General features: G+C 50.0%; 1 protein-coding gene across 1 annotated transcript in view; it reads left to right on the top strand.

The window, feature by feature from the left end:
• Positions 1-20289, top strand: part of C3 (complement C3) — a 33203-nt gene extending 12914 nt beyond the window's left edge. The window contains exons 20-41 of the mRNA XM_088017781.1: positions 3129-3271; positions 3372-3584; positions 6114-6180; positions 6278-6364; positions 7088-7291; positions 7786-7861; positions 8161-8320; positions 9254-9352; positions 11625-11781; positions 13272-13435; positions 14332-14490; positions 14631-14690; positions 14813-14903; positions 15023-15074; positions 16530-16617; positions 16719-16808; positions 18584-18689; positions 18878-18967; positions 19136-19216; positions 19694-19777; positions 19873-20008; positions 20105-20289. Coding sequence (XP_087873907.1) covers positions 3129-3271; positions 3372-3584; positions 6114-6180; positions 6278-6364; positions 7088-7291; positions 7786-7861; positions 8161-8320; positions 9254-9352; positions 11625-11781; positions 13272-13435; positions 14332-14490; positions 14631-14690; positions 14813-14903; positions 15023-15074; positions 16530-16617; positions 16719-16808; positions 18584-18689; positions 18878-18967; positions 19136-19216; positions 19694-19777; positions 19873-20008; positions 20105-20246 — 2549 coding nt within the window. The 3' untranslated portion in view covers positions 20247-20289. The remainder of the gene's footprint in view (positions 1-3128; positions 3272-3371; positions 3585-6113; positions 6181-6277; positions 6365-7087; positions 7292-7785; positions 7862-8160; positions 8321-9253; positions 9353-11624; positions 11782-13271; positions 13436-14331; positions 14491-14630; positions 14691-14812; positions 14904-15022; positions 15075-16529; positions 16618-16718; positions 16809-18583; positions 18690-18877; positions 18968-19135; positions 19217-19693; positions 19778-19872; positions 20009-20104) is intronic.
• The last annotated feature ends 2303 nt before the right edge of the window (positions 20290-22592 follow it).

The raw sequence follows: 22592 nt of genomic DNA on the forward strand, positions 1-22592 counted from the left end.
GGGAGAAGCAGCCCCCCCCCCCCCCCCGCCGCTGAGTAGGGACCCCGATGCGGGACTCAATCCCAGGACTCTGAGATCATGACCTGAGCTGAAGGCAGACCCTTAACCAACTAAGCCCCCCAGGGGCCCCAAAAGCCACAGTTTAGATCCTTGTCCTGAAACCATGTTCCCTGAACCACTAGCAATCTGGCAAAGGTGCTTTACCTGGGAGTTTGTTAGAAATACAGAATCTTAGACCCCATTCCTGACCTGCTGACTCAGAACCTGCATCTTAATGTGGTCCCTAGGGGGTCTGTATGCATGTAGAGCCACTCACGTGGCTCTGAGCTGGGTGGTTCTCTGTGGTAGGGCCCTGCCCTGTGCAGTGTAGGATGCTGAGCAGCATTCATGGCCTCCACCTGCTAGATTCCAGTAGCACACCCCGCGCAGTTGTGACATGTCCCCAAAATGTCCCCAGAAGTTGCCCAATGTCCCCTGGGTGGGGTGGCGGATAGAATCCTACAGGGCCCTGTGGTTTTAGGATTCCACTCTCTGTGCCCTTGTGACACCTCCTCGACATCACTGTCTCACCAGGCATGATTTTAACTCTCAACACATTATCTCGGTCAATGCTCACAACCACCCTGTGAGCTTGGCACTATTATTCTCCTACAAATGAGGATACTGAAGCCAGGGAAGGAAGGTGACTTGTCCAAGATCACTGAGGGATGAACCTCCCAGGAACCCCATCTTAGAGCTTTTTAAAACAGTTTTAAGTTTATAGAAACAATAGGGCAAAAAGCACAGAGAGTTGCCACACACCCCTCCATTCCCCTCAGTTCCCATTTTTAACCCCTCTTTGCATTAGGGTGGTACATTTGCTACAATTGATGGGCCCAAATGAATACATTATTTTTTGTTTGTTTAAGATTTCTTAGAGAGAGAGAGAGTGTGTGTGGGAGGAGGGGCAGAGGGAGAGAGAGAATCCTGATGCAGACTCCCTGCTGAACGGGGAGCCTGATGTGGGGGCTCGATCTCATGACCCTGAGATCATGACCTGAGTGGAAATCAAGAGTCAGACACTTCACCAACTGAGCCACCCAGGCGCCCCTGGGTACGTTATTATTAACTGCAGCCAATAGCTTAGGACTCCCCTTCAGTATTGTACTTTCTAAGGGTTTGGACCAACCTGGAACGACATGTTTCACTGCCTTAAAAGTAACACAGATGGTGTGTCAGAAGTCCTTCCATCTTGTTCGAAGGGAAGAGCTTCAGTCTGGGGCAAGCACACCTTCGTCTCTCCTGCTCTTGTTGAACAACTTAGATCAGCAAGGAGAGGGGAGCCGGTGCAGTTTTCTGCACCAGCTAACCAGTATTGAACAAAACCGTTTTGCTTTCCTTGAGGGAACCTCCTATTTGTGGTGCAAAACCTGGCTTTTCACACACCATAGTAAATTAAATTTGAGTTTAAAAACGTCAAAATAGGGGCATCTGGCTGGCTCAGTCGGTGGAGGGTGCCACTCTTGATGTTCGGGGTTGTGAGTTCGAGCCCCAGGCTGGGTGTAGAGATGACTAAAAAAAAACTTTTTTTTTAAATGTAAAAACAAATAGTAGATAAGAAATGGTAAATAGCTCTGTGACTAGAGCAGACACCCCAAGGGTGATGAATAAATGACCATAGGTTAAGAAATAAGGATTTCGTTCAAGCCTCCGATAATTTTTTTCACCATTGAAGAATAAGAAAAAAAAAATCTTAATAGATTTCTTAGTGTAACATTATTTTTAATTGTTTTATTTTTTTAGCATAACATTATTTTCAATACAATGTTTTTGCAAATTTCCTTGCATCAACCCTTTGCTTGAATTTAATGCAGTAACTGTTGTATCGCAAATAACCATTGTTTCTGGCATCATTTTCACTCCCTGTAGATAGGCCCTGTCCATCGGAAATACAATGCAAGCTTTGTGTCATTTCAAATTTTCTGGTAGCCCCATAAAAAAGGAATAGGTGAGGGGCGCCTGGCTGGCTCAGTTCATAGAGCATGTGACTCTTGATCTCAGGGTTGTGAGTTCAAGCTCCACGCTGGACGTGGAGCTTACTTGAAAAAGAAAAGAAAAGAGAGGAAAAGAAAAGGAGTAGATGAAATAAATTTTATTATATATTTTCCTTAACCAAATATATTCAAAATATTATTCTTTCAACATTTTTTATTCTTTCAACATGTTGTAAACATCCACAAACCACTATCACACTAATAATAATGTTACAAGGATAAAATATGTTAATACTCAAGAATAACCTAATAACATCTCAAAATTATGAACGATATATTTTACTTCTGTTTGTACTAAGCCTTCAAAATCTAGCATGTATTTTATACCTGCAGAGCATCCCAATTCGGGTGCTAGCCTTTTTTTTTTTTTAAGATTTTAATTCTACTCTTAAGTCATCTCTTCACCCAACATGGGGTTCAAACTCACAACCCCGAGATCAAGAGTCACACGCTTCCCTGACTGAGCCGGCCGGGTACCCCTCGCCTTTCATTGGAAATACTTTGATCTGTATTTTAGGGTTTGTAAAATGCACCCCTGAAGAGGTAGATTGGCCTAACCAGGTTATTCCAAACGTGTGTTAAAAAGTTTTCCAATCACTGAATCAGGCATCATTTTTTCTAAATTGAGGTATTATTCACATACCACAAAAGCCACCCTTTGAAAGTGTACAGTTCAGGGGGTTGTGGTATATTCATGACGAACATCAGTTTTTATGTTTAAATCTGAGTGAAGTGGAATGAAATAAAAGTAGGAATCTGGTTCCCACTGGAGCTAGCCACATTCCAAGTGCCCAGGGACCACATGGAGCTCAGGCGACCATTTTGGAGAGCACAGATGTGGACCCCTCAGTTATGCTTGAGTTCCTCCCGCCTGCACACATACCTAGGAATAAAACCACGAAAGAAAATGGAAATCGTCCCATCACAGCAATGTCCAGCTGCCATGCCACCACCATCGGCAAATGTATCACCATTGAAGCTGTTTAGTCTGGGGACTTCTACAAACACAGGGTGAGCTTGGCACAGCTCCTGCAGGCAGCGGTAAACACTGAGACACCGTCCGCCTCCTTCCCTTGACACTCCTCTCCCGGGCAGGGATCTGCGTGGCTGACCCCTATGAGGTCACAGTGATGCAAGACTTCTTCATTGACCTGCGGCTACCCTACTCTGTCGTGCGCAATGAGCAGGTGGAGATCCGAGCCATCCTCTACAATTACCAGGAAGTCGGGGAGCTCAAGGTGGGTCCCTGGGGCAGCAGAGGCATGATGGAGAGCCTGGTGGGCGTGGGGGGGGAGGTCTGTGGCACATGCCCCTGACTGATTCTCTCTCCCCCGACAGGTCAAGGTGGAACTGCTCTACAACCCAGCCTTCTGCAGCGCGGCTACCTCCAAGAAGCGCTACCAGCAGACTGTAGAAATCCCAGCCAAGTCCTCAGTGGCTGTGCCTTATGTCATTGTGCCTTTGAAGGTCGGCCTACATGAGGTGGAGGTCAAGGCCGCTGTCTACAGGCATTTCATCAGCGACGGTGTCAAGAAGACCTTGAAGGTCGTGGTGAGTCCTTGGGGCACCTGCTGCCCCTCGTCCTTCAGGAGAGTCTCCTGTCTCCCCCTGCTGTCAATCCAGGTTGGAGACCCAGACTCTGAGACACTAAGAGCATCCAGTGTCCAGCTTAGGAAATTTAGGAGTCCTACAACTTTGGAAGCAGGGCCAGGATTAGGGTAAGTGAGTGAGGACCAAAAAACCCAGTCATAAAAACCAGTGATACGTTTTTAAATGAAAATGTATTTTAATATCAAATATGACACTTTTAACACATTTCAGTATATAGGAGTTTTCTTTTGACTTTAAAAATCTTGAGAAAACATGTTTCACAAAACAAATTATTTTAAAGATTTTATTTATTTATTTGACAGAGAGAGAGAGAGCACAAGTAAGCAGAGAGGGAGGCAGAGGAAGAAGAAGCAGGCTCCCTGCTGAGCAGAGAGCCTGACACAGGGCTCGATCCCAGGACTCTGGGATCATGACCTGAGCCAAAGGCAGACGTTTGAATGACTGAGCCACCCAGGTGCCCCACACAAAACAAATTTTAGAAAGCAGTAACATATAATGTGAGAACATAAGAACTTCTAGTTTTAAGTATGATTTTCACCCTTAGGATATATGTTAACAGTTAATTTCTACTTTTCCTACAGTGATGAACATTTGCAAATATAATAGGAGATCAAGTCATTAATAAGAATAAAAGCCTCCTATCATCTCTTATTAATATTTTCAAGCAAAATGTGAGATCATAAATAAGAGCAACAGTATTTTAATACAATGTTGTAAGGATTCAAAATTAATATCAAAAAAATCTGTGAACAAAAGATCAAAGTTTGTTTGTTTTTTTAAGATTTTATTTATTTATTTGACAGAGAGAGACAGAGTGAGAGAGGGAACACAAGCAGGGGGAGAAGGAGAGGGAGAAGCAGGCTTCCCGCGGAGCAGGAAGCCCGAGGCGGGGCTCTATCCCAGGACCCTGGGATCATGACCTGGGCCGAAGGCAGATGCTTAACAACTGAGCCACCCAGGTGCCCCCAAAAGATCAAAGTTTTAAACAGAGAGGATCTGACAGTATCAAGTCAAGCCATATTTAGCTTCCCTGAAGCTGCAGGGAAAATATGGCCCCCATATATGTGTCTTTTTTTAATGGTTAAAACTGATTAATGGTTAATTTTCCCCAAAAAATGTTAAAGTAGTTGAAAAAATATTGAAACATTGAAAAGCAAATGCTTTAAAACTGACAGTGCTATTTTACAGTGAAATGTCTTATTTATACCCAAACCAATATAATTTTTCTTTCCTGACTTTAATGGAACCAAACTCATTTGTTTTTAAAGATTTTATTTTTAAGTGATCTCTACACCTAACATGGGACTCGAACTTAACAACCCTGAGATCAAGAGTCACACGCCCTACCTACCGACCGGCCCAGCCAGGTGCACCCAAACTCATTTTTTTTCAACTACTTTAATGTTCTGGAATATAATTAACCATTAAAACATACATAAAAATACATATCTAGGAGCACTTTTTTTAAGTTCTTTTTTTTTTTTTTTTTTTTTTAGTAAGCTGCAACTCACAACCCCTAGATCAAGAGTCACATGCTCTCCCCACTGCACCAGCCAGGGGTCCCTAGGGGCACATTTCTTATTATCCCTTTTGCCTGGGGCCCCAGCATGGCTCAGTGTGGCACTGATGGGATGAAAACCTAGAAGGGTGTTTGGAGCCTGCATGGTCCCATGCCCGAGAGCCAGTGTGCCCACAACTTCCCAATTCTGCACTCTCTGATGCTGGTAGCTTGAAGTCCGCCACAGAGGAGATACTCACAGCACGGAAATTGGCAGCGCTACAATGGAGGATCTTTTCTTCCTGGAGAGCTGGGTGTCAGATATTTACCAGCATGCCATTGGAGGAGACTCGGTCTCCAAAGGAAAATTTGGGCATTATTATCAGCCTAAAGGAGAATATGTTCTGGAAAGGCATAAACAGCTGCAGTCCACCATGGAAGTCTTTCTGTAGACCCAGGAGAGCATCAGTTGGGACTCTGATACTAAGATAGCCCCTATTTTAACTGAGTACTTACTGTGTGCCAGGCATTGTGCTGAGTACTTTATGCATATTCTTTTGTTCTAGAGACGTTTGAAAGGCACTGAATTAAAAACACAGACTTTCTTGGGTCATTTATCCTGACTGCCTCCCCCCCCGCCAAAAAAAAAAAAAAAACAGACTGCACTGTTAAACCCCGGCTCTCTTCTACCAGCTGTGTGACGTTGGGCAAGTGACTTCACCTTATTAATTCCCAGGACAACCATATGAAGTAGATGTTTGTATTGCTTCCTCTTTTGAAGGGAGGAAGCTGAGGCACAAAGAAGTTAAGTAACTGACGCCCGGTCACACAGCTGGCATAGGTGATGCCATTGTGCCTATGATACAGTCAGCAATCCCCAGAAGGACAGTGTCTTTGCTGACCAGTGGTATCTGTCTGTTCCTTTATTCACCCGACCTCCCCCCGCCACCCCCCATCCCAACACGGTTCAGCCGGAGGGAGTCAGAGTCAACAAGACTGTGGCCATTCACACACTGAATCCAGAACAGAAGGGCCAAGGTGAGTCAGCCACAGCAGAGGGGCTGAGGTCTGGGTGGCGATGCAGGACCTGGTGGGAGAGGGCTGTTGCCATCCTTCTCTCCCGTTCCGCCAACAGGGGGAGAGCAGCAAGTGAAGGTCCGTGCAGCAGACCTGAGCGACCAGGTCCCAGACACAGATTCTGAGACCAAGATCCTCCTGCAAGGTGAGCCGCCACTGGCTCTGACCCAGGAAGGCACGACCCTGGAGAAGGGGACCCAGTTCCCCCTAATTCCGGGGGTATTCACTACTGTGCCTCCCCCTCTCCACTTCCATTGGGACAACTGGCCACCTCCTTGATCTGTTTTATAGAAGGCTCCAGGCAGTATTTAGTTCAGCAAATAGCTCTGAGCAGGAGATTTTGGAACTTAAATGCCTGGGATGGAGGACTAGGGCAAGAAGAAGGGAAAAGAAGTTGCTGGAAAGGCACCTTGCAAGCAGTAGGGTTTTGGGGGAGAGACCCTTGGTTTCCTCATCTGTGATGGGAGCGAATAACAGTTCCTACACCAAAGGGTTGTTGAGAGGATTAAATGAGATACTAGATGAGTTTCTCTAGAACAGCTTTGTTCACTTGGCAAACAGCATTAAGCACGATCGAAGTATTCATGACGATTGTTACCGGAATTAATTTGCCACTGGTGTAACGAGAGGACTCAGGGACCAGAGTTCTCCTATGAAGCACAAGCCCCCCTTCCCTACAAGTGTAGACCCCCCGCCCTTGCCTCGTCCACTCAGCGTGCTGCTCCCTTCGATCACATCCCCCTCAGCCCCCAACTGCCCCGGGCCTCTCTGGCCCTGGCTGGTTGGAGCCTGGGATCGCTGGTGGCAGCCCCAACCCTCCTCAGCCCACCCCACGGTGCTTGAGCGCGGTCCTCCCGCCCGGCTGCAGGGACCCCGGTGGCTCAGATGGCAGAGGACGCCATCGACGGGGAACGTCTGAAGCACCTCATCGTGACCCCGACGGGCTGCGGGGAGCAAAACATGATCGGCATGACGCCCACTGTCATCTCGGTGCATTACCTGGACCAAACCGAGCAGTGGGAGAAGTTCGGCCTGGAGAAGAGGCAGGAAGCCTTGGAGCTCATCAAGAAGGGTGCGCCTGCCTTGGAGACCCGCCCCCCTCCCAGCTCCCTCCCCTTCTCCGCTCCCTCCCCTTCCCAGCCCCCTCCCGAAGCCGTGTCCTCCCGGAAACCCTGCCCCCTCTCGGGCCCCGCCCCTCCGTGAAGCCCCTCCCCTCTCTGGATCCCTTCTTCTCAAAGACCTCCCCCCCCCGCCCGACCTTTCAGGGAGCTCCGTCTCTCACTGAGGCCCCTTTGCCCTGAACCCCCTTGAGAACCTTCCCCTCTCTGAACCCCTCTCCTCTAGAACTCCGTCCCCTTTTCCTCTCTGATCTCTCCGCCCTCTGAATCCCTTCCCCTTTTAGAAGCTCCTCCCCCTCCCCGCCAGACTTCCCTACTCCACCCTGAGCCCCCTCTTTCCTCTCTGAACCCCTGTCCCCCAAGCCCCTCCCCTTGCTGGCATACCCATGCCAGCCACCCCCTGCACTCAGCCCCTGCTCCTCGGGCGACACTTCTGGCTTCCCTGCAGGGTACACCCAGCAGCTAGCCTTCAGACAAGGCAACTCGGCCTTCGCTGCCTTCCCGAAGCGGGAGTCCAGCACCTGGTGAGTCATCCTTGCATCCCACAGAGCAGGGCGGCCTAGGGTGGTCCCGGCGGGCCTCGTCCACGCAGCCCTGAGCCCAGCTCTGGGTCCTCGGCCCACAGAGGCGAGGCGCCCACTGAGGGCTGCTGAGTGGCCTGCGGTCACCAAGCGCCTCCCGCGGCTAGGCTGGGTCTGCGCTTGGGTGGGGAGGTTGGGCCAGCCCGGCCAGGCCCTGCCACTCTCTGCTTATTGGTTTGCTGCAATGGCCGTCTCTGGATCCCGGAGGCGATTGGCTCACGCTCTGTGCCCCCCGCCCCCAGGCTGACAGCCTACGTGGTCAAGGTCTTCTCTCTGGCCGCCAACCTCATCGCCATCGACGCCCAGGTCCTCTGCGGGGCGGTCAAATGGCTGATCATAGAGAAGCAGAAGCCCGACGGGATCTTCAACGAGGATGGGCCAGTGATTCACCAAGAGATGATTGTAAGAGGCAGGGGTTCAGGGCAGGCTGAGGAAGGGGCGCCCGGAAGTCACAGGATAGACAGGAGAAAACTACTCCTTTGCTGGGAGCGCTGCTCTTCCAATGCAGACCAGAGACCTTCAGAGTCCAGTGCAAAACCAAAGTCCCTCCCTCTTCGCTCTGAAAATACACCTAGAACCCCTCAGAGCTGTGGTTCTCCAAACGGGATCCCCATGCCAGCAGCATCAGCATCACCTGCAAACTTGTTAGTAATGCATGTCCTCAGGCTGGACTCTAGATGCATGGAATCAGAAACTTTAGGGGCTGGGCCTAGGAATCCGTTTCTACACACACACACACACACACACACACACACACACACACACACACCCGTCATGCCATGCATGCATAAGTTAGAGAATCACTGCCTTAGCCTGACCTTTCAGGCGTCCAGCCTCACAGCTGTCCCCCTACCCCCATCCACACTCCAGCTGTACTGCTAGGAGCCTATTGCTCTCTCCTGGCACAGGGCCTTTGCACATGCTCTTTCCACTGCCTGGCATGCTAACCCATCATCCGCCAGCGACATCTTTTCTGATCTCCCCAGCTGAGTCACACTCCCGCTGTCCATTCTCACTGCCACATCCACATCCCTTGAACAGCACTCATCAGTCTGTAATGATAAAATCTTTTGGTGAACTAGTTGGTTCCTGTCTGTCTCCCCTACTATATGGAAAGCTCCATGAGGGTTGGGCTAGTGTCTGGTCCTTTCCCACCATCTTATCCACAGCACCAGCAACATTTGTGAATGAATGGATACTGAAGAGAGTGCCCATCCTAAGGAAACACTGGGGAGAGACTCAGCCCTGCCTTGACCCACTGACCCTACAAGAGGATTGGTCACCAAATGGGAACACACTGGTGACCCCGTCCTTGTTTCCTGCTTCCTACTCTAGGGTGGCTTCCGGCATTCTAAGGAGAAGGAGGTGTCCCTCACAGCCTTTGTTCTCATTGCACTGAAAGAGGCTGAAGATATTTGCGAAGGACAGGTCAACGTAAGTGTCCACCATCCTCTTCTTCTTCCTCCCTCCCCTACCCAGGGCACATCCACCTTGGGGGGGCAGGGTGTTGCATTTGGGTGATTCTCAGTCCTCCCCAGTGCAATAACGGCCACCACAGCGGCCATAATAATACCCAACATTTGGGGGGGAATTAACTAAGATGCTCATCTAAGAGCTTCACATGGTTGAGTCCTGTAATCCTTGTAAGAGCCCAAGAGGTGGGCTACTCTTATCATCCCCAGTTTACAGAAGAGAAAACTGAGACACAAAGAGATGAAAGAGCAGGTCCTTTCTGCCTGCTTTACCATTTTCAGAGAATTCTAGCCAATGTCAACAAAAGCCCCCTCAGCCTGTTTTCCACATCTCTCCTACCTGATCAGTGCATTGTATCCTTGCTGCTTCCCTAAAGAAAACTCACAACACAGAGCTAAGAAAACATCAAGACTATTTTCTTAGTCTGGGGGATCTTTTCAGGAAATTTTCTTTTTCTTTTTTAAGATTTATTTACTTGAGAGAGAGAGCATGGGGGGAGGGGGAGAGGGAGAGGGAGAGAATCTCAAGCAGACTCCCTCCTGAGCATAGAGCCCCATGCGGGGCTCCATCTCATGACCCTGAGATTATGACCTGAGCCGAAATCAAGACTCAAGCGCTTAACTGACTAAGCCACCCAGACGTCCCTCTTTTAGGAAATTTTCAAAGGAGCCCATGACCCTAAAAGGGGAATGATTAAAAATGTTGTCTTATGGCTATCTCCTTTTCCTCTAATTTTGGTTCTGAAGCAGAAAAAGTGAGAAAGATGGGCTCCTGAGAGTCTCTGTAATTGCTCCATCTGCTTTGTCCTGGGATTTTAAGAGTGGTTTGTTTGACCTTTTAGCTTACCAAGTTGGGAACCCCAGGTTCTCACTTCAGCCAGCTGCTTCTCCCTTAGTTGGAACCCAGAAAGGAGGTGGAGGGGAGGGGGCTGTTATCTTTAGTGCCTAAGAGGAACCCGGGCCTTTCTGGGCCCAATAATTCCTCTTTCTCTGCCACCCACCCAGCCTGGCAGAAGGCTAGCTGCCTTCCTTGGGGAAACAGCCAGACCAAGGCGAGCCGATTCCCAGGGAATGGTTCTGATTGGCTTGACCGTGGTCAGGTGATTACACCTGGGCCAATCAGCTGAAGCCAGGAAGTAGGTCTTACTGGGCAAATATGGCCGCTTCCACTGTGGCGTGTGAATGAAAGAGAAAAGTTCCTACAGAAGTCAAAAGTAGATGAAGGGGAGGTAGCTGGGCAGGCAAAAGGATTAGTTTCTACTATAACACAGCAACATCTGGGGCTCCCTGCTCAGCGGGGAGCCTGCTTCTCCCACTCCCTCTCCCTCTGCTCCTATGATCTCTTTCTCTCTCATTCACTCTCTCAAATAAATAAAATCTTTAAAAAAATTAAATTATATAAACTTACATTTAGTAAATTAGACTATGCATTAAAAATTAAAAACAAAGGCAAAAAAAAACCACTCAAACCTCATCACTTCCTAATTGTTTTATTACCTTTCATTATCTACAATAAATCTATCCATCTCAAGGTTGTTTACGCACCTATATGGTGGAAAATAGTATCTAAGACTGTGCTACTGCCCACCTCTTCCGAACTCTGCACTCACTGCCTCCACATCGGTAGTTTGAAATTGGCCATGGTAGTATTTACACCGTGAAGATCTGCGAACACTACAGATCATGTCTTCTTCTACCCCTCATTTCTCTGGGTCTCAGTATTCTCATCTGTGCAGTAGAGATGATGATAAAAATAGACCGGCATATAGTAAGTGTTAGCTATGAAGCTGATGATTAGACAAGAGGCATTCCCAGCAGGGTGCTGAATCATTCATACTAGCTCGCGAGTGCCTATCTGGGACATCTCTTCACTCCATGTTCAGGGACATTATGGCGGTAGCTTGAAATTGGCCATAGTGGGAGTATTTACGTCACAGTAACTGGCAATCTATAAACCAGCCGCCCTCCTCCCCTGCCCCCAAACACACACACTGGAGAGCTTAAATAGCTACCAGTACACCACTGGGTATATAAATTGTCCCAGGCACATCTTAGGTGTTCAGCAACAAAGCAGCTCACTCACGGTGGCTAAAATGTCTGGAAAACCCCGGGGGGCTTTGTCCCAAGGACAGAAACCATCCTGGTACCCAGGAAGTGGTGCTTGTGTGATCCTTACCAGCTCTCTGTGGCAGTAATGTTCACTTTACCAAAGTACTCAATCCTCTTTCTTATAGAGCCTGCCAGGCAGCATCAATAAGGCAGGACAATATCTTGCAGACCACTACGAGAACCTGCAGGGATCATATTCTGTGGCCATTGCTGGCTACGCCCTCGCCCAGCTAGGCAAGCTGGAGGGAAACCTCCTCAGAAAATTTCTGAGCACAGCCACAGGTGAGGGGCAGCCTGGGGAGGTAAAAGAGGAATGCATGACTGGGGGTTAGGGGCAGTCATCCGGAGCTGGCATGCGTGGCTGGGATGGGCAGCTTCAAGCTGAGCTGGAGTGGATGGTGCTAAGCCATGCTGGGTGGACGGCTCGGAGGTGTGAGACATCCTCAGTGTAAGTAAGCTACACAAGAAGGTCCATTGCATCCTTCATTCAATAAGTGTGTGTTGAGCACTTGCTATGACCCAGGAGCAAGGATGTGTCTGTCTGATGTCAGAGCCAAATTCAAATCCCACTCTGCCATATTCTCACTGTGTGGCTTTGTAGAAGCCACTGAACCTCTCTGGACCTCATCTTAAGATGGTACTTACATCACAGGGTGGTTGTGAAAATTGAATGAGTAATGCAGGTAGAAAGTCTAGCACCCAGGAAGATCTCTATCACTGCTGTTGTCCTAACATTATCATTATCTCAAGGGTCGTTAGGATTAGGCAAGATAATGCCATAGGCAATTTAGCACAGTGCCTAACACCTAGTGAGCACTTAATCATTGGTTCCAGTGATGATCTATACCAGGTTTGCACTGACTGATGGAACATATGTCAAGAAATATGATGTAACATATACTGAGGTGGTTTATCACAAGAGAAGTTTCTTGTTCGTGGATGGATCTCCTCCATACATTGATGCCCGGATCTCAGACTCTATCTTTTCATGGCTCTGCCACTCCAGGTCCTTGGAATCCACTCCATCCAAGCAGAAGGGGAAAGAGTCAGGAGGATTGTGCAAGGGAGGTAGACCAGGCATGGAAGGGGCCCCTGTCATTGCCCGTGCCCACTCCACTGTCCAGAGCTCCGTCCTGTGGCCAAACCTGCCTGCAAAGATATGTGGGAGATATAGTCCAGCTGTGTGCCCAGAAAGAGGAGGGAATGGTTCTTCATGACAGTCTCTGCCATAAGTACTTTCTTAGGCACTTGGGACATCACAGTGAATACAGTCTAGCCTCTGCCATCATGTCCTCACACTCCAGTTGAGGAAAGAGATGAGTTAACAGATTGCTGTAGAGCATCATAATGCTGGGACAGGAGAGCACAGGATGTTTTGAGAGACAGAAGGAAGGGCAGGGGTCTGTCACCCAGTCTTGGGGTGCCTTTGAAGCCAGATTGTACAGGATGGGATTAACAGGAGGAAGTGGAGAAAAGGTGTTCCAAGTAGAGGGAACAGAATTTCAAAAGACTCAGAAGTAAGAATGAGCATGGAAAGTTTAGCGAATCTCCTGTAGGTCAGTGGGACTACAGCTGAGAATTTAAGTGGACGAGTGAATGTTAATGAGAAAAGAGAGTGAGGCAGGAGCCAGCAGATCGAGGGCCTTGGATGTGAGCCAGGATACTTGAACACCAAGAAGTCTAGGGGGAGTCTTCTTCTGAGCTTTCTCTGAGCCATCTCCAGGCTAGACAGAGCAGTGAGCATGGGGGCTGGGGGGCGGTTCTCTCTGCAGGCAGGGAGCGCTGGGAGGAACCTGGCCAGAAGCTCTACAGTGTGGAAGCCACATCCTACGCCCTCTTGGCCCTGCTGCTGCTCAAAGACTTTGACTCGGTACCTCCTGTCGTGCGCTGGCTCAATGAGCAGAGATACTACGGGGGTGGCTATGGCTCCACCCAGGTAAGTGACCCCATATCCCCCAGGACCCTGCATGCCTACCTCCTCCGACCTCCCAGAGAAGTCGCTGAGACCAAGAGGGGCTGTCCTTCTGTCCCACAAGCCAGAGTGGCTGGAGTGGATTTGAGAGATCGGGCTTTTTCAGTTGTGAACCCACCTGTGGGTTCTAGACTACATTCTCAATGCCCCAAGCTATGTTCTGAGCCTCCTGGTATCTAGACCAGGTTCTCAGCTCCACCAGGCTCCATGCTAGCTCGTCTTCCTGCGGGTTCTAGACCAGGTTCTCAGCTCCACCAGGCTCCATGCTAGCTCGTCTTCCTGCGGGTTCTAGACCAGGTTCTCAGCTCCACCAGGCTCCATGCTAGCTCGTCTTCCTGCGGGTTCTAGACCAGGTTCTCAGCTCCACCAGGCTCCCAGCCTTTCTCTTCCTGGTGGGTTCTAGGCCATGGTTTCAAAAACCTCAGACTCCAATTTGACCCCCTTTCCTTCTGGCGAGCTGTCAGTCATATTCTCAGTATCCCTCTTGGATTCTAGATCATATGTTCAGTGACCCCAGGCTCCAACTTCATTCTTTTTTCACAAGTGGGTTCTAAACACATTCTCAGTGACTCCAAACTCTTGTCTTAGACTCTCCTCTGGATGAATCTGGGCCACATCCTCAGTGTTGCTACAACCTCAGTCTTACACCTACAATTTCTGATGGATTCTAGACATGTTCTTATTGTCTCCAAACTCTGGTCGAAGCCTCTGTCCCTTGGAGAATCTAGAGCATGTCCTTGGTGCCTAACAACCCCCAATCTCATCCTTACCCTCTCTGGGGGGCAGGGGGAGTTTCCTAGGCTACAGTCTCAGTGCCCCCTCCCTCTGATCTGAGTCTCTTCCTCTCTCATGGGTTCTAGGCCACCTTCTTGGTATTCCAAGCCTTGGCCCAATACCAGAAGGATGTCCCTCACCACAAGGACCTGAACCTGGAGGTGTCCATCAAACTGCCCAGCCGAAACTCTGTCATCAAGCACCTCATCCTCTGGGAATCTGCTAGCCTCCTGCGGTCAGAAGAGGTACAGCTGCCTAGCCAAACCCTCCTTGCTGTCACCCTCCACACCAGCCAGGGCTTGCCAGAGGCAGGAGAGGGAGCAGATGATTGTTGCAGCTGGGAGAAGGCTTGGTTCCCAACATCCTCACTTCTCTCTCCCTGCAGACCAAGAAAAATGAGAATTTCGAAGTAATAGCTAAAGGAAAAGGCGAAGGCACCTTGTCGGTAAGGAACAGAAACACACACCTGCTTGGCCCACCACTTTCTCTCACCCCTCTGCCCCAGAGGGACCCTCTCCTTCTCAATTCAAGTGGGCTGACACTTCATCACCCCCACTATTTCACCAGGTGGTGACAATGTACTATGCCAAGCTCAAAAACCAAGCCTCCTGCCAGAAGTTTGACCTCAGGGTTGACATTCAACGAGCCCTTGAAGATGGTAAAGGGAGTAAAGACCCTACCTGTTACCCTTCCCCCAACCCCGTTCTAATGTCTGCCTCCCTCCTGAATTGGGACCCCGGGATCCCCCTCCCATTTTTCTGTCTTCTGTGTTTCTAGTCAAGAGGCCTCAGGACGCCAAGAGCACCATGATCCTTAACATCTGTACCAGGTAAGTGATGATGGCTCACTGGGGGGTCATCTTAGCCATTCCTCCGTCTATAACAAGACTTCTCACAAATAACATCTGTGGTACCTAATCCTTTCCAAGAGTGCATTGTGCATCTGGTATTGTCTTAAGTCCCGCCAGGAGGTAGATGCCATAAGCAGAGTCCTCACTGTGCATGGCTAAGTCCGAGACTAGTAGTGGACACGTAGGCTGAGGCTGTGCGAACAATCTCAACAATCAGTCGGGGAAGTTACAGTTGTTCCATGACCTTTAAAGTGTTTTATCACAACATCAGAAACTCTCATACGCCAGTTATAAAGGTATAGAGAAATGAAAACGACAGTACAACGAGTATTTGTTTAGTATGCTGTAAAGGAAAACATCAAAACGTTGAGATGCAAGTGATTTTTTCCTCCCTTGTAAAACACTCATTGAAAGTACTGTGGTTCGAAAGCGCCTCCTTCCTCCTCTTTGTATAACTGAGGATATGGATAAAGCAGGCATCTTTCTTATGACATAGTGAATTGTCACATTCCCTTCTGAGTTAGGTCAGCCTCCAACACTTAATCCTTTGAGCGGCCAATGTCACGAGATACCCAAGAGTTTCGGCAGTGTCTCTGCCGGCGTCATTTCCCCTGGGACAGCTGCATCCTTTGGTCACAGCCATTCTCCTCGTTTATGTTGATGGGCTCACCTTCCCCAGGCTCCTCCCGCTGCGTAGCCAGCCTCTCAAATGGCAGCAGGGGTAACATTCCCACAGCCTGCCATTTATTCTCTAACTCCATTTATGTGCTATTCAAATTTTACTTCCAGCGTTACCAGTCTTCATTTCTCTGCCGCGCTTTCATCTTTGTTGGCTAGTTCCCTCTTTCAATGACTCATTTTTACAAAACGTCAGGTGGGTTGATCCACTGGGAGATAAGGAATTAACACAACCACACGCCTTACTATCAGTGCATGAACTGCATAATGGCTGCTCAATGATCCGGCACCTACAAACTTTTGGAAGAAGTGACGTGATTGGTCATTGACTGTGTGTGCATCTGTTATTTGCGCAGTGATTGGTGGGCTGAAGAGCTAGAACCAAGATTTGTACTTTATGCAATTGTGATTACTATACCCCGGTATTATTGAGCTAGACCGTGGTAACATTTTCTTGCCTTTATTTTCTAGAAGAACTGAGGCATGGAGAGGTCAAGTGACCCATCAGATGTCATATAGAGCTGGGATTTGAACCCATGCAATTGGGCTCTAGAGCCTGAGCTATTAATCTCCTTGACCATTATACTGCCTTTCCATTATTCCCTTTGGGGAATGTTTCCTAAAATCTAATATCCCTCTGTGCTGCTATGTGGGAACCAGGAACCTCAGTCTCTGATCAGACCCCCTTGTCCAGGAACTGACCCCCGGGGCTGACCCCACCCTGGGACCCAACTGCCCTTTCTCTGCCCCATTCAGGTACCTGGGAAACCAGGATGCTACCATGTCAATACTGGATATATCCATGATGACTGGCTTTTCTCCTGACCTTAGTGACCTCAATGAGGTATGAAGGGCTTGCGGGTTTGGGGGCCGGGATCAGTGGGAAGAACCATGGGGTCTGGAAGAAGACTAAGGAGGATTTTCACAAGTCCTACCCTTCCCCAGTTGAACAATGGTGTCGAGAAATACATCTCTAAGTACGAGCTGAACAAGGCCTTCTCCAATAAGAACACCCTCATCATCTACCTGGACAAGGTAAGGCTTCCAATGGGGACCTGACCTCTACCTGGCTGGCCTTCCTCTGGGTCAGGCCAGGCCCAGGCTAGGAGAGATGGGGTCCCTGCTCTTGGGTGGTGGAGGAAGGGGCATGTGGAACAAGGTGGTCTACCCAGGTCATCCCTACCTTCTGACCACTCATGTTCCAACCTCAGTTTATTCTTGCTTCCTCCAACTTCTTCCCGTCAGAGTCTTAAACAACCACTGAAAAGAGCTACTTTGGTTTAAAAAATCAGGTGCTCACGGGCACCTGGGTGGCTGAGTTGGTTAAACGACTGCCTTCGGCTCAGGTCATGATCCTGGAGTCCCAGGATCGAGTCCCGCATCGGGCTCCCTGCTCAGCGGGGAGTCTGCTTCTCCCTCTGACCCTCTTCCCTCCCTCCCGTGCTCTCTATCTCTCATTCTCTCTCTCTCAAATAAATAAATAAAATCTTTAAAAAAAAAATCAGGTGCTCAGTGGTGAACACGGATTTCCCCTGCTCCCCATCCCCTGGCATTTCTCTCCCTCCTTCTTAACTCTCCATCTGACCTCTCACTGTTTTCATCTCCAACCTGACTTGAGTCTCCTCCTCTCCCCTGCTTATGTCTTCCCGCTTTGCTTTCCTCATATTCTTCCTGCTAAGTCCCATGCCCCTCACCCCATATTAGTCAGCATAAGTAACACTAGCTACTATAATAAAACGCCCAAGAATATATGGGGATCCCAACGCAGGACACTTGTGTTTCTCACTCATGCCAAGTTCAGTTGGTGTGGGAGGTTAAGGAAAGGGTCTTCTGCTCCACACAGTCACTCAGGGATCCACGTGCCTTCTATCTTGGGGCTCCAATCCCTAGGCTCTTAGAGTCGTTTGCTGGGCCCATTCTTTCTAGAAGAAAAGAGGATTGTGCAGGAGATGAGCACTGACATTTTCTTGTCAACATTTAATTTTTGTACGTTTAAATTTTTATATAATCTCAAACCTTACAGGGAAATTGCAGAGCAGTAGAACACAGTTCCATATTTCTACCCAAATTCACTGTCAGCCTTTTCCTCCAAATACACCTATCACATACACATACATATGTTTATGTATTTCTTTTTTTCTCTCTCTCTTTCTTTATTTTTTCAGCTTTAATGAGATGTAACTGACCTAACATTGTGTAAGTGTAAGGTGTATAATGTAATGATTCGATGTATGCATATATTGGGAAATGATCACCATAATCAAGTTCCTTAACACGTCCATTATCTCACATAGGTTTTTTTTTTAAAGATGTCATTTATTTATTTGAAAGAGAGAGACAGAGATAGCGAGAGGGAGCACAAGTGGGGAGGAGAGGGAGAAGCAAGGTTCCCGCTGAGCAGGGAGCCCAATGTGGGGCTCGATCCCAGGCCCCTGAGATCATGACCCGAGCAGAAGGCAGACGCTTAACCAACTGGGCCGCCAGTCGTCCGAGCCACTTGTAAATATACAATTTAGGATCGTTAACCACGGGATGTTTTTATGGACATAGATAGCAGTCCGTTGGCCAGAACCCAATCACATGGCCACACTTGTGAAGGAAGGAACCTGGTGAGTGTAATCTTAGCTCCGAGCCTTGGAGAAACAGAACATGGATTCGCTGAAGTGCTCACAAATCTTTTGGCAGAGCTTCCTGCCCCCCACCCCCCCCACCCATATGCCACCTTGATCCTTCATTTTCCCCAACCCCCAGTACCCGTGCTAGGCTCCCTTCCATGTCGTCCCACTGACCGGCTTCCTCCTTCCCCACAGATCTCGCATAAGCACGAGGACTGTCTGTCCTTCAAAGTGCACCAGTACTTTAGTGTGGGGTTAATCCAGCCTGGATCGGTCAAGGTGTACTCCTATTACAACCTGGGTGAGCAGCCGACCTAGGAGCTGGGGTTTGAGGGTCCCAGGGATCTGAAAGGTGGGGGTCTGAGGGTCCCAGGGTTGGGGACTTGCCATCTCCAGGTCTGAGGGACTGGAGTTGGGAATCCGAGCCCCCCCAGCTCTCTGGGCTGAAGGCCCTAGCCCTCTGACCATTCCACACCACTCTGCCCACAGATGAGAATTGCGTCCGGTTCTACCACCCAGAGAAGGAAGACGGGTTGCTGAGCAAGCTCTGCCACAAGGACATGTGCCGCTGCGCTGAGGGTGGGCGCAAAGGGGCGGGGAAGGGGTGGCCACACCCACGTGACCCTCCTTCCATGGGGGGGACCCAAGGGGCTCTGAAAGCCCACATCCAGAGGGACAGGCCCAGGAGTGGGGGGCCCTGGATGAGACGTGGGCTATAACCATGCCCCCTACTCATCCACCCCACAGAGAACTGCTTCATGCACCAGGTGGACAAGGTCACCCAGGAGTACCGGCTGGACAAGGCCTGTGAGCCCGGCGTAGACTACGGTAAGTGGGTTCACGCACAGGGGAGCGTGTGTGAGCAACCGTGTGTGTGTAGCTGTGGTGCATGTGTGGCTGCAGGTGCGGGCAATGTATGTGTGTGTAAATGTGCTGTGAGGGGCCATGATTGCATGGGAACCATGGTAATGAACGGGCTGGGTGTGTGCAAGGATCCAAGTGGATGTGGTCGTATGCCGGGTGGTGTGTGTGACTGCGAGGTTGTAGTTGTGCTGAGCCAGGGAGATATGAGACAGTGGTTGTGGGTGACTGTGGACAGGAATAGGCGTGGTCGTGCCTCTGACTGTAGTCGCGGGTGGCTGTGTGTAGGATCGTGTGTGGCGGGAGGGTTGCTGGGGGGCAGGGACTGTCGCAGGCCTGGCTGCAATCCTGCGTGTGTCTGCTTGGGCAGGGGTGGGAGGAGCAGTGCCATGTGCCCAGGTGCACTTGCAGGGGAGGCTGACCCCCATGGCCCCCCCCCCGCAGTGTACAAGACCAGGCTCCTCAGGAAGGAGCCCTCAGACGACTTTGATGAATACATCATGGTCATCGAGCAGATCATCAAATCAGGTCAGCCCTGCACTTTGTCTTCTGCCTTCCTGCCCCCTTCTTCCGGGTTCCCTCCCACCGCCTTCCGGCTCAGCTCCGCTTGGCCTCCCCTCCAGGCTCCGATGAGGTGCGGGTTGCCCAGGAGCGCAGGTTCATCAGCCACATCAAGTGCAGAGAAGCCCTGAAGCTGCAGGAGGGGAAATACTACCTAATGTGGGGCATCTCCTCTGACCTGTGGGGAGAGAAACCCAAGTGAGTGCCAGCCCGGTGCCTGCCCAGGGTCACCCCTGCCTGCCCTTCCCCGGCCCTGCCCCTGACTTTCCTGACTCCCCCCGTCCCCCCCCCCAGCATCAGCTACATCATCGGGAAGGACACATGGGTGGAGCTCTGGCCTCAGGCCGAAGAATGCCAGGATGAGGAGAATCAGAAACAGTGCCAACACTTGGCCAGCTTCGCTGAGGACATGATCGTCTTTGGCTGTCCCAACTGACCCCTCCCCACGGTCCCCACAATAAAGCCGCAGTTGTATGCCATGTGTCTCCCCATGTGGGAAGGTCTTTGAGAGGGAAAGAGGAAGCTGGGATCCCCCCTGCCCCCCCGCCCCCGCGCCTCACCAGCAACTCGGCTCCATCCTGAAGCCACACCTGGTTCCCGCTTGCTTCCCTCCTGCAGTCCACCTGCAGCGCCCGCCGCACCTGCACCTGCATCTCCCCTGCTCCTCAGCCTCAACCTTCTGTGGATTCTCACCAGCAACTCACTGCCCTTTCACCCCTTGCTTACCTGCCCCCTGACTGCATCCTCACCTGCATTCTTACCAATACTGTCATCGGAATCTTTACCTGCTGTCCCACCTACGCCCTGGATTGTATGCACCTGCATTTTGGGCATTCTCGCCTGGCCCACGCCTACATCTCCAACCGCAGGCTTGCCTGTATCTTTACCAACTCTCTTACCCATATGCTCCCCTATCTTTCTTTCCACCTGCTTCCCCACCTGCATCCTCACCTGTTCTCACCTTCATCCGTTTTTGCCCCTCACCTGCGGCTCACTCACGCACAACTCCGTTTGCTACCTCGCCTGCATCCCGCTTGCGGCGGCGGTGCCCAGGAGGGGGCGGTAAGGGGCAGGCCAGGCGCCGTTTCCGCGGGAGCTCCGGGTGAGTGAGCAAGCGAACGAACGAAAGGGAAGGTCTGAGTCAGCGGTCAAGGGGGGAGGTGCGGGGGCATCGTGGTCACAGCATCCCCAGAGCTGCGTGGAAGGCAGTAGCCACAGGCAAATGGGTTCACTGGCCGCCGAGGGGAACTGGGGTCCTAGATGCCTCTTCTGATTAATTGCGCCGCTAGGACTCTTGAGGGTGGGATCCATTCCCGGCTCTTGATGTGGTGATCACCGGAAAAGCCCTGAGCTTCGCAGTCGCCCCTTCTCAGCCCCTTTCCCTTAAGACCCCCAGGTCCTGTAAACCCCACCTCCTGATTCCAGGAATACGGGGGAAATAGACTCACAGCCAGCAAACTCCCCCTCCAGCTCCTGACTGGCAGGGACCTCTGTCTGGGGGAGACTCAAAAAATCCTCATCACTCACTAGGTGTCCCAGCCGACCTGCCCACACACCTTGATGTCTTTCTTCTTATTTCTTTTCTTGCTGATTTCCCCTTTCTTCTGCCCTGGGATTCCTTTTCTTCCTTTCTTTAGCACCTGGGGTGTTGTTTTGATGGAGCACCTGTGGTTCCCAACCATGAGCAGCACAGACAGGGTCTTTGAAACTGACATTCTAAGGACAGCATGGAGTTGATTTCAGACAGTGAGGATATCTGAAGAGGAAAGGAGAACAGGGCAATGTGAGCAACGTTGCCTACTGTGGGGCCCCCAGTATAGTCATTTAGATCCAATAATAACCATTTTCTGGGTCAACCTAGCTAGGGCATGGTTTAGTCAAACACCAGTGTAAATGTTGTTAGGTAGGTATTTTTAAGATGTGATTCACACCTACAATCAATTGACTTCCAGGCTACGCCTGATAACGTGGGTGGGCCTTATCCAATCAGTTGAAGGGCGGCAGAGAAAAAATGAGGTTTCCTGAGGAAGAAGGAATTCAAGATAGCGGCATAGAAATTCTGCCTGAGTTTCTAGCCTTTAGACTCAAGACTGTGGCATCAACTCTTAACTGAATCTTCAGCCTGCTGGCTTGTTCTGTGGATTTTTGACTTGCTAAACCCCACAGTCACATGAGTCAATTCCTGGGGTGCCCAGCTGGCTCAGTCAGTAGACCATGCGACTGTTGATCTCAGAGCCATGAGTTCCAGCCCCACGTTGGGTGTGGAGCCTACTTAAAAACAAAACAGAACAAAACGAAAAACAAGAGCCAATTCCTTAAAATAAATTGTGTGTGTGTAGACACAAAGATGATAATGATAGATAGATGATAGATGATAGATAGATAGATAGATAGATAGATAGATAGATAGATGATAGATGATAGAAAGAAAGAAAAAAGAATAGATAGAGAGGGGTGCCTGGGTGGCTCAGTCGGTTAAGCATCCAACTCTTGATTTCAGCTCCGGTCATGATGTCAGGGTCATGAGACCAAGCCCCACATTGGGCTCCACGCTCAGCACAGAGTCTGCTTGGGATTCTCTCCTTGACAGCACGGGCCATGGAAGGTGGTGAGGTGCTGGCTGTTGGTCAGGGAGGTGGACACGGGGAGCAGAGTGGGCATCAGGCAGAGGAGGACACCCCTGGTGGGCATCTGCAGCTCGCTGAAGTGCTTTCTCTGGAGAGTTGTTCCTGTGCAGACAGAAGGGATGGCTGGATTTGGCCCACAGGGCATAATTAGTTAA

The sequence above is a fragment of the Eumetopias jubatus genome, unplaced genomic scaffold (genome assembly GCF_037043125.1).
Source record: "Eumetopias jubatus isolate StellerSeaLion01/CBP00866 unplaced genomic scaffold, mEumJub1_p1.0 scaffold_1, whole genome shotgun sequence".
Lineage (NCBI taxonomy): Eukaryota > Metazoa > Chordata > Mammalia > Carnivora > Otariidae > Eumetopias > Eumetopias jubatus.